Genomic DNA, 11,975 nt, shown 5'->3' with positions numbered 1-11,975 from the left:
ACACAAAACCGTAAGTATAGTACTGTACACTCAGGAATAATACATAACAAGCTCAGAAGAAGATGGATTGCTTCGATTACGACAGCACTGTAATTATTTCGAATATGAATTAATTAATGCTTCGTATACTGGTTGCTTGGTAATGTAAAATGATTAGAAGTTCACCTTTTTGTTTGCCGTGACAAGGGTGACTGCGCTTCAACCCTAAATGCCATTTCGGTCGCGTCGTACTGTTTGACCCTTCAGAGCCACCGTTATAAATTTAAGCTCGATTCGTACTGTTGCTACCTTATGTTAGCCAGCTCCTCAGTTAGCTGAAATAACGGCTTCATATTAATCTTTTCAGAAACAAACTTACATAATTATGTCTGAAAAGGGCGAAGTTGATTTAACAGGGGCCAAACAGAATACTGGTGTGTGGCTGGTGAAGGTACGTAGTTCTCCTTAACTACTATAGTGTTCGCATGCTAATGCTCGTCAGCTAATCGGTGTTTTTCTACATATCATGGAACAATTAGGGCTCGAAAATGTTTTTCGCTAGTAACCTATGAAGGTTACAGCTTTGAGTCTAATTAAGCACGGATATGTTTGCTTTGGAATACGTGTGTAATTCCATTTAAAAATCCCAAATTATGCTAACAAACGCGATCAAAACTTTAGCCAGTAAATTGGAATTAACATTTTGTTTAATATATTTTAAATTGTGCATGCTTATGAGATTTAATGGGTCGGGAAGGTTTGTCACTGCAGCAAACTCCTGTCCTATTGTAGGTGCCAAAGTACCTCTCTCAACAGTGGGCAAAAGCATCGGGAAGAGGGGAAGTCGGCAAACTCAGAATTGTAAAGTAAGGAACTAAGGATGTGTTCCACTCACACGTCCCTGCAACGTTTTCTTTTACACGTTGTAAGCTGTCTGATGTTTAATAAACCGCTTTTTACAATTGTGTAATGTAGGTGTGTTCAGATTTTTCTACCACATTTACTTATTTACTTGCCATATTGCTTAATGCAGTTTTTCTTTCTTTCTTTTTTTTCTTCTTTTTTTACATAAACCAAAGGAACCAAGGAAAAGCTGAGGTAAGTGTCACCTGATATCATAACTGATTGATCTTCTATAAATGCCACACGACTCCATCAGATGACGTGGTGAAGCATTGCTCAGCGTGATGTGTCCCTCCCCAGGTTTCTTTCACTCTGAATGAGGAGCTTACAGCGATTGATTGTGTTGGGGAGAAAGCGTCTTCGGTACGCGCCCCCAGGGACCACCCTTTCACCATGCAGACAGTTGGTGGTCAGACACTGGCTGTCTTCACTGAGAATCCTTCAGGTAAAGCCTGGGATCGAGTTGTCATTGCTGAATCGAGGGGGTACTCCCATTTACACAGATAAGATTCCCGAAAGCTTGAAGTGATTTTTTTATAGCAGTGTTTCTGGCTTTTGGTGTGTGCTAGTGTAGCATGGTTATTAAAACCCAGTAACACAATGCAGGTTATTATAGGATTCACTAGTAGGTTTATACATTCTACGATCATCTGCTGACCTTATCCACTAGATTGGGCATTTGCCAGAAAAAAAATGTATCAGTATGAGACTAAACATTTGTTTTTGTGTCAGCTTCATCTGTGTATCATGTTTAATTAATGTCATCCAAGCTGTTGTCTTAATTTATTACTGATTTGACAGAATATAAGTAACACAATTTATAGGATGTTCATGTCCATGAATGACTTAAGTTATAAATAAATTGCACTCTTTCCACTAGGCTTTTTGTCCTTGTGGCTATTGAGTTTTACATCTAGCTCTTGTAAGCAGCAAATACTGATTAAGTAGTTGCTAAGCAACAGGTTTTTCACAGAGTATGCGAATGAATAACAGGCTGTGCTAAAATGCGCAGCGCTATATAAAGCTCCACTGTGCATTCTCTGAATTGAAACTTATGAATTATTATGAATTAAGTTAAGGCACTTTGCTTCTGATTGTGATTGTTCATGCTTCAGATGTTTTGGGCAGGATATCCTTGTGGACAAATGTTCCTTTTTTTTAATAAAAAGTAGCCAAGCGATAGAAATGGAAAGTCAGCCATTGGAGTGTCGTCTGCCAGTGTGGCCAGTGTAATGGTGGAATTGACCTTTTGAATTTGGGTGGGTGGCGGGGGGGGGCGTTTGCTTGGCGCTGATCTCTCTGCTTGCCCCTATCTCTGCTATTGGGCTTCAGGGATTTCATGCTTGTCATACTTTGATGCTGAGTTGTATTGCCCTTGTCTACTGAGGTGTCACCTTTCCATGCAGGTTAATTTGATATATCACAGGTTAGTGTAGCTTTGAGTTGCAATCAAGATGTGCAAATTGGGATATTACCTGCTTGATAATGTTGAGTGCTCTAGATAAGTTGACGGGTTATTTTGAATATTTTGCTGTAAATAACTAGATAGATTAAATTTATGTTCGATTTTAAAGTGTCTGATGGCTTTAGAGATTCCCTTTCCATTGCACTAATTTGCTTTTCACTCTTGGGTAATATATGTGTTGAACTTAGAAGTTTAAAATTTCTTTCACAGATTTCCTAGAAAAGGGAATGGAAGGGAAGGAATAGGAAGTCAGAAAGTAACAATGTGATTTCTCTTTGTCATTACTGTGGTCATTTCACGGTAGTTTCAGGTGTTCAGAGAGATGATCTATATTATTGTCAAAATGTATTCATTATGAATTATCCTACCCTATGGATTTTCTTGTTTAATATCAGCAATTTGAGTTTAATGAATTTCACAACAAAGTTGTTCACTCAGTTGTAATATCCTGAAGGAACACTGTTCCCCTCTCTGCTGATTTGTATCCAGCATACATTTTGCAGTTTGTTCCAGTTCTTTTTTTTTTTAACCTGTTAAAGGATTGATAGCTTTGCTTGTGTGTTTGGCTAAATCAAAATGTGGGTGAAGGTTACAGTACTGTTTGTATTTTATTATGTGTCTGCATACATTCTATGTTGTTTGCAAGTGTTGTGAAGAGTAAAATTGGGGGGTTCTAGATTGTGGGTGCATTGCATGCAATTCTGAACAAGACGTCACCTATTTGCCACTGCTTGCTCTGCGTCCCTTGGGATGTTGCGTGCACTTTACTAATGGCCAGGTCTGCATCAGCTGTGTCCTTGTTCTGAATGCCTGTTGACAGCAGCACATTCTCCCTCTTTAGGGCAGTCAGAAGACAGATCTGATGGCAGTGCTCCAGGTGAGTCTTACTGAGACCTCTGGCTTGGACTGGAGACTTCTGAATGCTTCTCAGGGGTTTCGGTCATCAAAGACCTTTTCGGATTAAAAAAAAAAAGTTCCTCTGCAGTCTTACTTATGATTATTAGTTCTGCAGCTTGACTTCCATTAGTAAGTAATCTCTGTATATGACTCACAATAACTCTTTTCCATGACATTCCTTAAAAACAACACTAGAATGTAATGTCCAAAATAAATGTTTTGATATATATATGCTTCCTAATCACAATAAGCAAGTCTCTTGCTTTATCTGTGTTTGAAAAGTATCACCCTATGCGAGACTTGAGTTTATGGAGTGTGTGGAGTGTCTTATACGAAAATGAATATAGCTTTTATCATGTCTGTGTCAGTATGTTACAATATCACTTGTTTCAGTTGTAAATTTTTAAATATCTTGATTGAAACTGCTTAACTGATTAATTTCATTACCAAGCCTTTTAGCAAGCACAGTGCTGTGGTTTCTATAGCTACTAACCCTTTCAATGATCAGTGTGCAGTTTCTATAGCTACTCTGTCTTTCAGCATGAGAAGTACAGATCTTATAAAAATGAACCTTTCAGTGCATAGAACATACATATATATTGATAAGCCAGTGTCATCGTTCATTCTCACTGTTCCGTGGGAGGCTTACAGGTGTTTTAGAGTTTACAGTAGTTTCACGTATTTCTGTAGACAAACACAACCACTACAACTGAGCCATTTTCCATTTTTATTTAAAGGCTAATGTACAAGCTTATAACTTTATTCACTTCACATCTACAAGTAAGGAGATGGACTGAACATTTTAAATATGTAATGCTCATTAAAATATTCTTCTAAACTTCACATTCTTAAACATCAAAGCAGTTTTTTCCCACCATTGAGACACATCATGTACCACTTACACATTAAAATTCATATTGAATATTTGAGAGATTTTCACTAGTTAAAATTAGTTATAAAAGCTGAGCTCATTACAGAAAGCTTTATATCTGCTGCTGAATTTCAGAATCAACTAGTCTCACATAAAGCAGAATAATTGCCATAATTACATCTAAGTCCTGTCATTCAATGCAAGAGAAGCTGAAGTGGCTTTACTTGGGTAAAGATATATACTGAGTAAAAAGATTTTTTTCTTTTTGATGGCCCTTTAATTGCAAATGCTTTTGACGAATGTTCCTACGCTCACTTGACAAAGTGTAGAGCCTCGCATTGAACCGCTGAGCCGTGGGTGCTATCCAGACTGGTGAGGAGGCGATAGCCACCTCTTAGTGCTAGCATCATTATTTCCAGTTTTAGGCTCTCGGCCGTACAAACAAAGGTGCTGTCCTTCATTATAATCAGCCGGGAGCCTGCCTCTGACTTAATGAAGTGGCGGAACTGAATGATGTTGGACGAGACCTCAAACTCCTTAGGAAAAACATCCAGCCGGCTTTTGGACACCTGCAGCAGACGCCCCTTCACCGCGTCGATCATCCCGGGGTCGCTGCAGTAGACCTTCAGGCCCTGCGATCGCTCATGGCTGTCTGTAACCTCCAGAAAAGCAGGGTCCTGTTTAGCACTCTGATGCTGCTCCCAGTCCTCTATAGCCAGGACCATCGCTCCCAGGTGGTAGAACTCGGCTTCACGTCGCAGAAGCCCTGCTTCCTTGAAGTCGTTGGGCAACATGAGTTCGCCAAGTCGCAGGAAGTTTAGAACGTGACGGAAGACGAGTCCATCCCGGTCGATGAAGGTGTTCCCCATGGAGTCCACATGCTGCACCGGTTTTTTCCCGTTGGCAATCTCTTCCAGCAGGGATCCTTGGTGCCTGGCCAGTGTCTGCCTTAGGGCCGCGTATAGGTGACCCCCCACGTTCAGAGTGATGGTACTAGACGAGGATCTTTTGATGCTCTTGCTGGACTGCAACAGGTCGGGATTGAGGTGCTTCCCTTGGTTCTCCATCCTTGCGAGGTGCTGCTCTGTGCCGTGCCGAGCTCCCAGCCTCCCACACAGCCATGTGAATGAGAGGGAGTGAGCGAGCGAGCTGGGTGGCGTCTGAGCACTGCTGGCCTTGATAGGGAACGATGTAAACTGCCAGCAGCGTGGGAGCTGTTTAAAGGCGTGCCTCCGAAGAGGGCGGGCTTCCTGGGAGGGGGACGGCTGCCAGAGAAGGATGCTCGCTCGCCCCCTGTTTGAAAGACTGCTTTTAGTTTTACTCCATCTGTTTGCCCTTAAGAACGGATAACGAGGGTGCTTGATTCTAATTGAGGGAACAAAAAAAAAAATGCTGGTATGTACATCCTCAGACTTTTATTTTTATCTTCTTGTAGGTTAGAAGTTCTTTTCATGACACAACAGATGAGGACCGACGAAATTAGTCATTAGGATCATTTATGTTCTTCAGAATGTTTGAAGATTGCTCTTTAAAAAGTGCTTGCAAACCAAATGCAAACTGTTTCCTCCGACTTAATTTAGTATATACAATTGTTGTTCAACTATGGAAAAAAAATCCTTTTTTTGCTGACACTTTTTAGCTATAATGTTGAATAGTAATGCATTGTAGAGAGTCCTGATTTGAATGATTCCTCATGAATAGCACCTATTGAGAATTAGGCCTAAATTCTGACAGAACTGCTTGCAAAAAAGTGTTTGCCTATAATATATTATATTTGCACAGGATATCAGATGTTGGCAAAATGCTTGATACCCTAGTAAATGATCACCTTGCTCCATTTCATTTCTTTATCCACGTTTTGAACTAACTGTGTAAAAGGAAATTATATTTTCTTTTTTTTTATTCCAACAATTAAACATCTTTGTTGCTATCATCTTTGTAGGACCATCGGCATAGACAGCATGAAGAGAAGGATTGGTTGTTTTCCAGCTCATCAGAGATTTTTCCATTCCATGTGTTGATTATGAAACGGCCAGTATCTAATTAGTGCTAACTGGGGTGGTCCAACACAAACCATGGTGCATTTAAATTGTATGGAATATAGGGAGGTTCAGTCGCATGCAAAATGTGTGGATCCTATAATTGATGGGAAAATGATTGAGCAGCTCTGAAGCATTTGAATATCATTCAGCTCTGCTGGCTGTTAGATCCAGACTTTCTGTTGTGGGTGAAATTCTGAGTGGGTAAGATTGGAATGAAATGGAATTTGTCTCAGGCTGCATTAACCCATCCATCCATTTTCTGTAACTACTTGTCCTGTTCAGGGTTGTGGGGGGGGGTCCCGAGCCTGTCCCAGTCCCAAGGCAGGGAACAACCCAGTAAGGGGCACCAACCCATCACAGGGCACACAGACGCCCAAGGGCAATTTAGTCACTCCAATTCACCTCGGCATGTTTTTAGACTATAGGGGAGACCAGATTACCCAGAGGAAACCCCACAATGACACAGGGAGGACATGCAAACTCCACACTCGGAGCCATGGCGGAGACTCGAACCCAGGTTCCAGAAGTGTGCCGCGACAGTGCTAACCACTGTACCGACGTGTTGCCCCTGGCTGGGCTAACCCCTCTTTTCAATAGTTGTCTTGACGTTAAACTCATCATTTTAATTGGTATTGTGTTTGTGTATTTGCTAATGCATCTGCCCCTTGATATAAAATTGGCTTGGTATTGGGATTGTGACTTATTCGAGCCTGGAGAATTGATACCATTTGGAGTTAGAAAGTGAACAAAACCTTCCAGAGCTCCTGTGTACTCCTTGTCCCCACTCCTCCGTTACCAGCTGGCTGCTCGGCACTCTCCTCCCTCCCCTTCACCTCCATACGATTCTTCCTGAAATGCCATGGCAATTGTTCAGTCATACCACCATCCCCATTCTGTGTAATTCTAACATAGTGGTAAGAGAGAGCAGCTATTCACACGTCTCGTAATTATGAATCGGTAATCATCAACTTTTGTGAGAAGGACTCGCAGCACAGAATAATATTTTAATAGTTTCATATGTTTTAGGTTTATTTCTGAGGGAATTTTGCTTTTCTGGAGCAAGTGGTAATTCTCCCATATGATGATGGAAAATTATTGATTTGATTATATTTTTTTCACCTTCCAAACTGATTTTTATTAAATGAAATAGGTTTGTAAATCAAGGAGTTAATGTGCTCATCTCTATTTAAATAATGCAATTATAGATTTTTTTTCAGGATTAGACACTTTACGTAATGGGGCACAAATACTTAGTAATATGTCAGGTACTACTGAAGTACAAATCATAAATCATGAACAAATATGGTTGCTACTTGAGATAAGGTGTGTCGTGATTCATTAATGATGAACAAACATGAGATCAGTATTTAACTTGTGATTTTCATGACTTGTTCCTACAGTAGTTCCTTCAGTAGTTCCCAAAGTTTTGCAGAATGACCAGATATAGCAACAAATATAATCACTGCTTGAGAGAACATTTGTCACAATTCATTAATGATGAATTAATGTGAGATCAGTTTGTAACTAAGACTTAGTTTGTGGTTAATACATAAATAATAGTGTAACACTATGTTGTATGTGCCCCGTCAAGTAAAGTGTTACTGATTAATTTACTCTCAGCACTACGGTGTGATATGATGAAAGGTGGTTTTGCTGTTGATCGTAACATTACTGAATTTTTCTAATGACGTATTTATTATTCAGTGTGTTCAGCCACTGCAAAAGTATATGGTGTAAGAAGCAATAAATCATGCATATTTTAAGCGAAGGAATAAAGGATGTGCTTGTCTTGTGTAAGTAGCAGTGGGGGGGGGGTGTGAATGACTCGCACATTGTACTGTTTAGGCAGATTGCCAAGTTCTTGAAATGCAGGTTTTTTTTTTGTTTTATTCTTATAGCAAGTTCTAGTGTTTTCTAGCATGCATTTTTTAAAATCATTGTAGAATGATGGAGCTCTTAAAAAGTGTCTGTCAACATGCATTGACTGTCAGTGAATACTTTGTAATCTCTCTGTTCTGAAGACAAGCTTGTCCTGGAAGGGGTAGTGGTTCAGCGTGCAGAGTGCAGACCTGCGGTCAGTGAGAACTACATGCAGTTGAAGAGGTTGGTACCCCTCCCTACTCCCAAATATGACACCACTTGCATACTGACAAAGTTACGCAGTTGGGCTCATCCGTTACTGAATTTGTGCTCATCCGATCCAGGCTACAGATCGAGGAGTCGTCCAAACCGGTCCGTCTGTCACAGCAGCTGGAGAAGCCCGTCACCACAAACTACAAGCCTGTCTCTAATCATACTTACAACGTAAGTCTCTTCGACATGCACGTGTAGCATGACATTCTTGTAGGAGGGCATCCTAGCTATATAGAGGCTGTCTTTGTCTGCACCCCCCCGTGTAGGTGGAGTATGAGAAGAAGAAGAAGGAAGAGGGCAAACGGGCACGTGGTGACAAGCAGCAGGTCTTGGATATGCTCTTCTCCGCTTTCGAGAAGCACCAGTACTACAACATAAAAGACCTAGTAGATATCACCAAGCAGCCTGTGGTGAGTTTGCCCTCCTGAGTGGAAAAGTGTGAAATCTGATGGTCAGATGCTCGTTTTGGGTTAACTTGTTGATTGCTCATATGTACATGACAGTTTTACTTTCTAGGCCACTGTAAATATCTTTACTTGGAATGCAGTCTGAAATATTTAAATTTTTATTATGAGTAAATCTTAACATGGAGGGGAAAAAAAAGTCTAAAGTTGGCTACACACGAAGCCAAACGCAAAAAAAATTAGTTCCAACCAAGGCTGATGAATGGTCAGCTCCCTTCGATTGTGAAAATTTGAGCTGGAAAACACGAAAGCACGGCGAGAGGTGACGACTGACATGTAGCCCATTCAGAGAACTGTTTCACACACTCGCTACAACGGCAATTCATTGCGCTAAATAGGGCAAAACGCCACAAACGAGGGCAGACTATGTTTGACCGTGCTGCACACACTGGGCAATCCCCGACTCGCCAACAGTCCGACGGCTTCGCAACACCGATAATCGGCTCTGTGTGTCCCAGGCTTAAGATCCGTGTCCTGTGTGCACTTCTAGGATGAGTATCTAGGCTATAACAGTTCATGTATTTAAAGATTTTATGTGTTGTTTCCATTCTTGTTATCTTTCTGTTACTATAGACATTCCTGAAGGAGATTCTGCACGACATTGGAATCTACAATGTGAAGGGAACGCACAAAAACACATGGGAGCTGAGGCCAGAGTACCGACATTACCAAGGGGAAGAGAAAAGTGACTAGGGACAGACTTACTGCAGCGTTTTAGTAGCAGAACCAGTTGCTTCTGTGGGCTGAGTGTTTTTTTAGTTGGCACTGAGATGTTCACTTATTTTTTTTTCCTAACCCTTACATTGTGTAGTTTTTGTTTACCGTTTGTATTTGTAACTGGGGGGGTGTACTGCAATGTACTGTGCGTGCCATTTTACAGTTTGTAAATATCTTCAATCAAGTGAAACGCTTGTATAAAATGTTAAATGATTAGCAATGTGAGGTGACTGTTACACCTTAGACTGCCGTTGGATGTGGAACCGTATGGCAATTGGTTCCCAGCCATTAATATTTATATCAATGAATCCTTGGTTCTGCAGTATTGTAGTCGGCCTTTCTGTGTTCATTTTCATGCAGTGCTGCTTGAGGCTACGTGCTTCAGGGTTCAAACATTTGGAGTCCTGCTGAAGTGTAAGCACCAAATACTCCATCATCTAGCTTTAAGCTTCGTTAGCTTGGATGTCCAAGTAGCATCAAACAGCCACAACAAATTTATTTCGAAAGTCAATTGAAAATGCACAGCATGGAAACCCTTTTTCAATACAAGGCACTAATTTAGATTCACTTGAAATAGCAGTCAGGGATGCTAGAGAATCATGTGAATTGTCCATGCAGAGTGACTTTCACAGAGATTGGCAACTTGTGGCATTCAGCTCCTGAAGGCCTCAGGCCTGTTCACTCCATTGGGCATCTTAATCTGGTCCTGACCCTACAGTGACGCATACACTCCATGTGCCCGATGATCAGCAGTTGCAGTGTAAGTCTACTATCTCCTGCAACAAAGCGATTTTTAGTTTTTACCAATCTTGCCTATACAGAAGAATATACGATGCAACGGGTCTGGATTGAGGCTCAATATTCATAGCAGAGGGCTGTAGTCTTCTGGTTGTCTGTCCTACAAGGGTGTGTTCCATAATCTAATCCAATCTGCAAATCAGAAGCTAATAACTTTCTTGCATCCAAATGCAAAACCAGAATCTAAGACAACTGACTTCAGGTCTATCAGTGGATGCCAAGGACAAAATATCTGACAGATCCTTTAACCCTTTCAGGCTCAAATTAAGTTTTAGTAACGACAGGACAACCAAGTCCTGCAGTGGTACTTCTGAGTAAAAAAAACTCATAAAATATGTATGTGGGGTAATAAGGTAGTTAGTTTTTAACTGTTGCAAATCAGCAACGCCTGCCTTGAGAGGGTTAAGTGCCAATGAGGACCTGTGGTTGTATAGGTAGTGCTTACATCTGTTGATCTCCAGGAGATCTCTGAAGAAGACTGTAACCCTCTTGGTTCATGAACTTGCCAATGGGGGACGAAGGGCAGTATACTGATAAATGCCTCCTACACATAAAATGGCGAAGAGCTTCCAGTATCAAATGCAGTCTAGCACTTGGGAAGAATGTTTTTTTAAAACCAGCAAGACAAAGGGTTAGATTATCTAGGCAGTTCTCCAACTTCACATTCTGTTAAAAAATATTAATTAAATATTCATAAAAATGTTACAGCTTTGATGGACGATAATAAATATTAACGTTTTCAAGCCATCTTCAAGCAACAGTGCTGGAAATCTGAAACCTGCACCCCATATAGGTCTAATGGAAAATGCATAGAAACGGGTATTGTCCATTTGATCTTATCCACATTATTAAAAAAGGATTATATATTTTTTTTTACATTTTCAATTATGATACACATACCATAGTAGGCATGACACATATTCCATCATTTTGTCTTTGATATTCATTTTTACAGTTTGTGAAAGTCCATCTGTGTTCACATCACATTTATAAGGGCTTTGTCATAGTCTTCTGTTCTACTGGTTATCTTAAAGATGAAAATAGAGGTGACGTTCCATTGAGTGTTTAGTTTTCATCTTCATTCACATCTTATTTTATAACTCTCACATAGTTAAATATGGAAACAATAAACACAGGACAATGAGTTATTACAAATACAGCATTGCTAGCTTTTGTCAGCCGGCTGGCGTGAGATTTTCAATTCAAGACAAGTCTGCATACACTGCATTCACATTTACAGGTATGTGACACCTGGTAAATAGTCTGCAGGGTTTGCAAACTGCCCCAATTCTTTTGATGTACCTAATAGTAAGTTTATGGTAGAATAATATAGATTTGCCTTTAAATTTCTTGCGAGTCTAAAAGCGTGAGTGTCACGCCAGATGCCTGATAGTTGGCAGCCCAGCTCGCACTGCACACAAACTCCGAGCACCAAATAAAACTTCTCAGATACCCACAAGCTACATACATCCAGGAACAGGCTAGGCAGTGCGGTGACGAAATGGTCACAGGACACTAACACTATATAGCCTACGCCGAATCCATCTTCCAGACACTTATGCAGCGGAGTTGCGGGGGGCGCCTGGAGTCTGTCCCAGAAAGCACAGGGGCAGAAGGCAGGGGGACAACGTGTGTCGTCAGTGAAACAGCGGAATATTCATATGTTTCCTCTATCATCTGTTAGGGAAAAGTAAACCGTGCACTCG

General features: G+C 40.8%; 2 protein-coding genes across 2 annotated transcripts; one reads left to right on the top strand and one right to left on the bottom strand.

Moving 5' to 3' along the window:
- The first annotated feature begins 202 nt into the window (after nt 1–202).
- gtf2f2b (general transcription factor IIF, polypeptide 2b) lies at nt 203–9,793 on the top strand. The gene is made up of 9 exons (XM_023829009.2): nt 203–430; nt 772–845; nt 1,059–1,077; nt 1,183–1,327; nt 3,189–3,224; nt 8,179–8,260; nt 8,362–8,461; nt 8,557–8,700; nt 9,328–9,793. Exons 1-9 carry the CDS (start codon nt 365–367, stop codon nt 9,445–9,447), a joined length of 786 nt encoding a protein of 261 aa, XP_023684777.1. The 5' UTR covers nt 203–364; the 3' UTR covers nt 9,448–9,793.
- Nucleotides 3,965–5,283, bottom strand: LOC111852769 (BTB/POZ domain-containing protein KCTD4-like). Its single transcript, XM_023829010.2, has one exon. The coding sequence runs from the start codon at nt 5,180–5,182 to the stop codon at nt 4,427–4,429; it is 756 nt and encodes a 251-aa protein (XP_023684778.2). The 5' UTR covers nt 5,183–5,283; the 3' UTR covers nt 3,965–4,426.
- Nucleotides 9,794–11,975: the final 2,182 nt, after the last annotated feature.

The sequence above is a fragment of the Paramormyrops kingsleyae genome, chromosome 16, assembly GCF_048594095.1.
Source record: "Paramormyrops kingsleyae isolate MSU_618 chromosome 16, PKINGS_0.4, whole genome shotgun sequence".
In the NCBI taxonomy this organism is placed as follows: Eukaryota; Metazoa; Chordata; class Actinopteri; order Osteoglossiformes; family Mormyridae; genus Paramormyrops; species Paramormyrops kingsleyae.
This window is presented reverse-complemented; position numbering and strand designations above follow the sequence as displayed.

Coding starts and splice junctions, on each gene's coding strand:
- LOC111852769 (XM_023829010.2), bottom strand. CDS start 5,182: ATGGAGAACCAAGGGAAGCACCTCAATCCCGACCTGTTGCAGTCCAGC.
- gtf2f2b (XM_023829009.2), top strand. CDS start 365: ATGTCTGAAAAGGGCGAAGTTGATTTAACAGGGGCCAAACAGAATACT. Junction 1,328..3,188: donor CTTCACTGAGAATCCTTCAG/GTAAAGCCTGGG, acceptor CTCCCTCTTTAG/GGCAGTCAGAAGACAGATCT. Junction 8,701..9,327: donor ATATCACCAAGCAGCCTGTG/GTGAGTTTGCCC, acceptor CTGTTACTATAG/ACATTCCTGAAGGAGATTCT.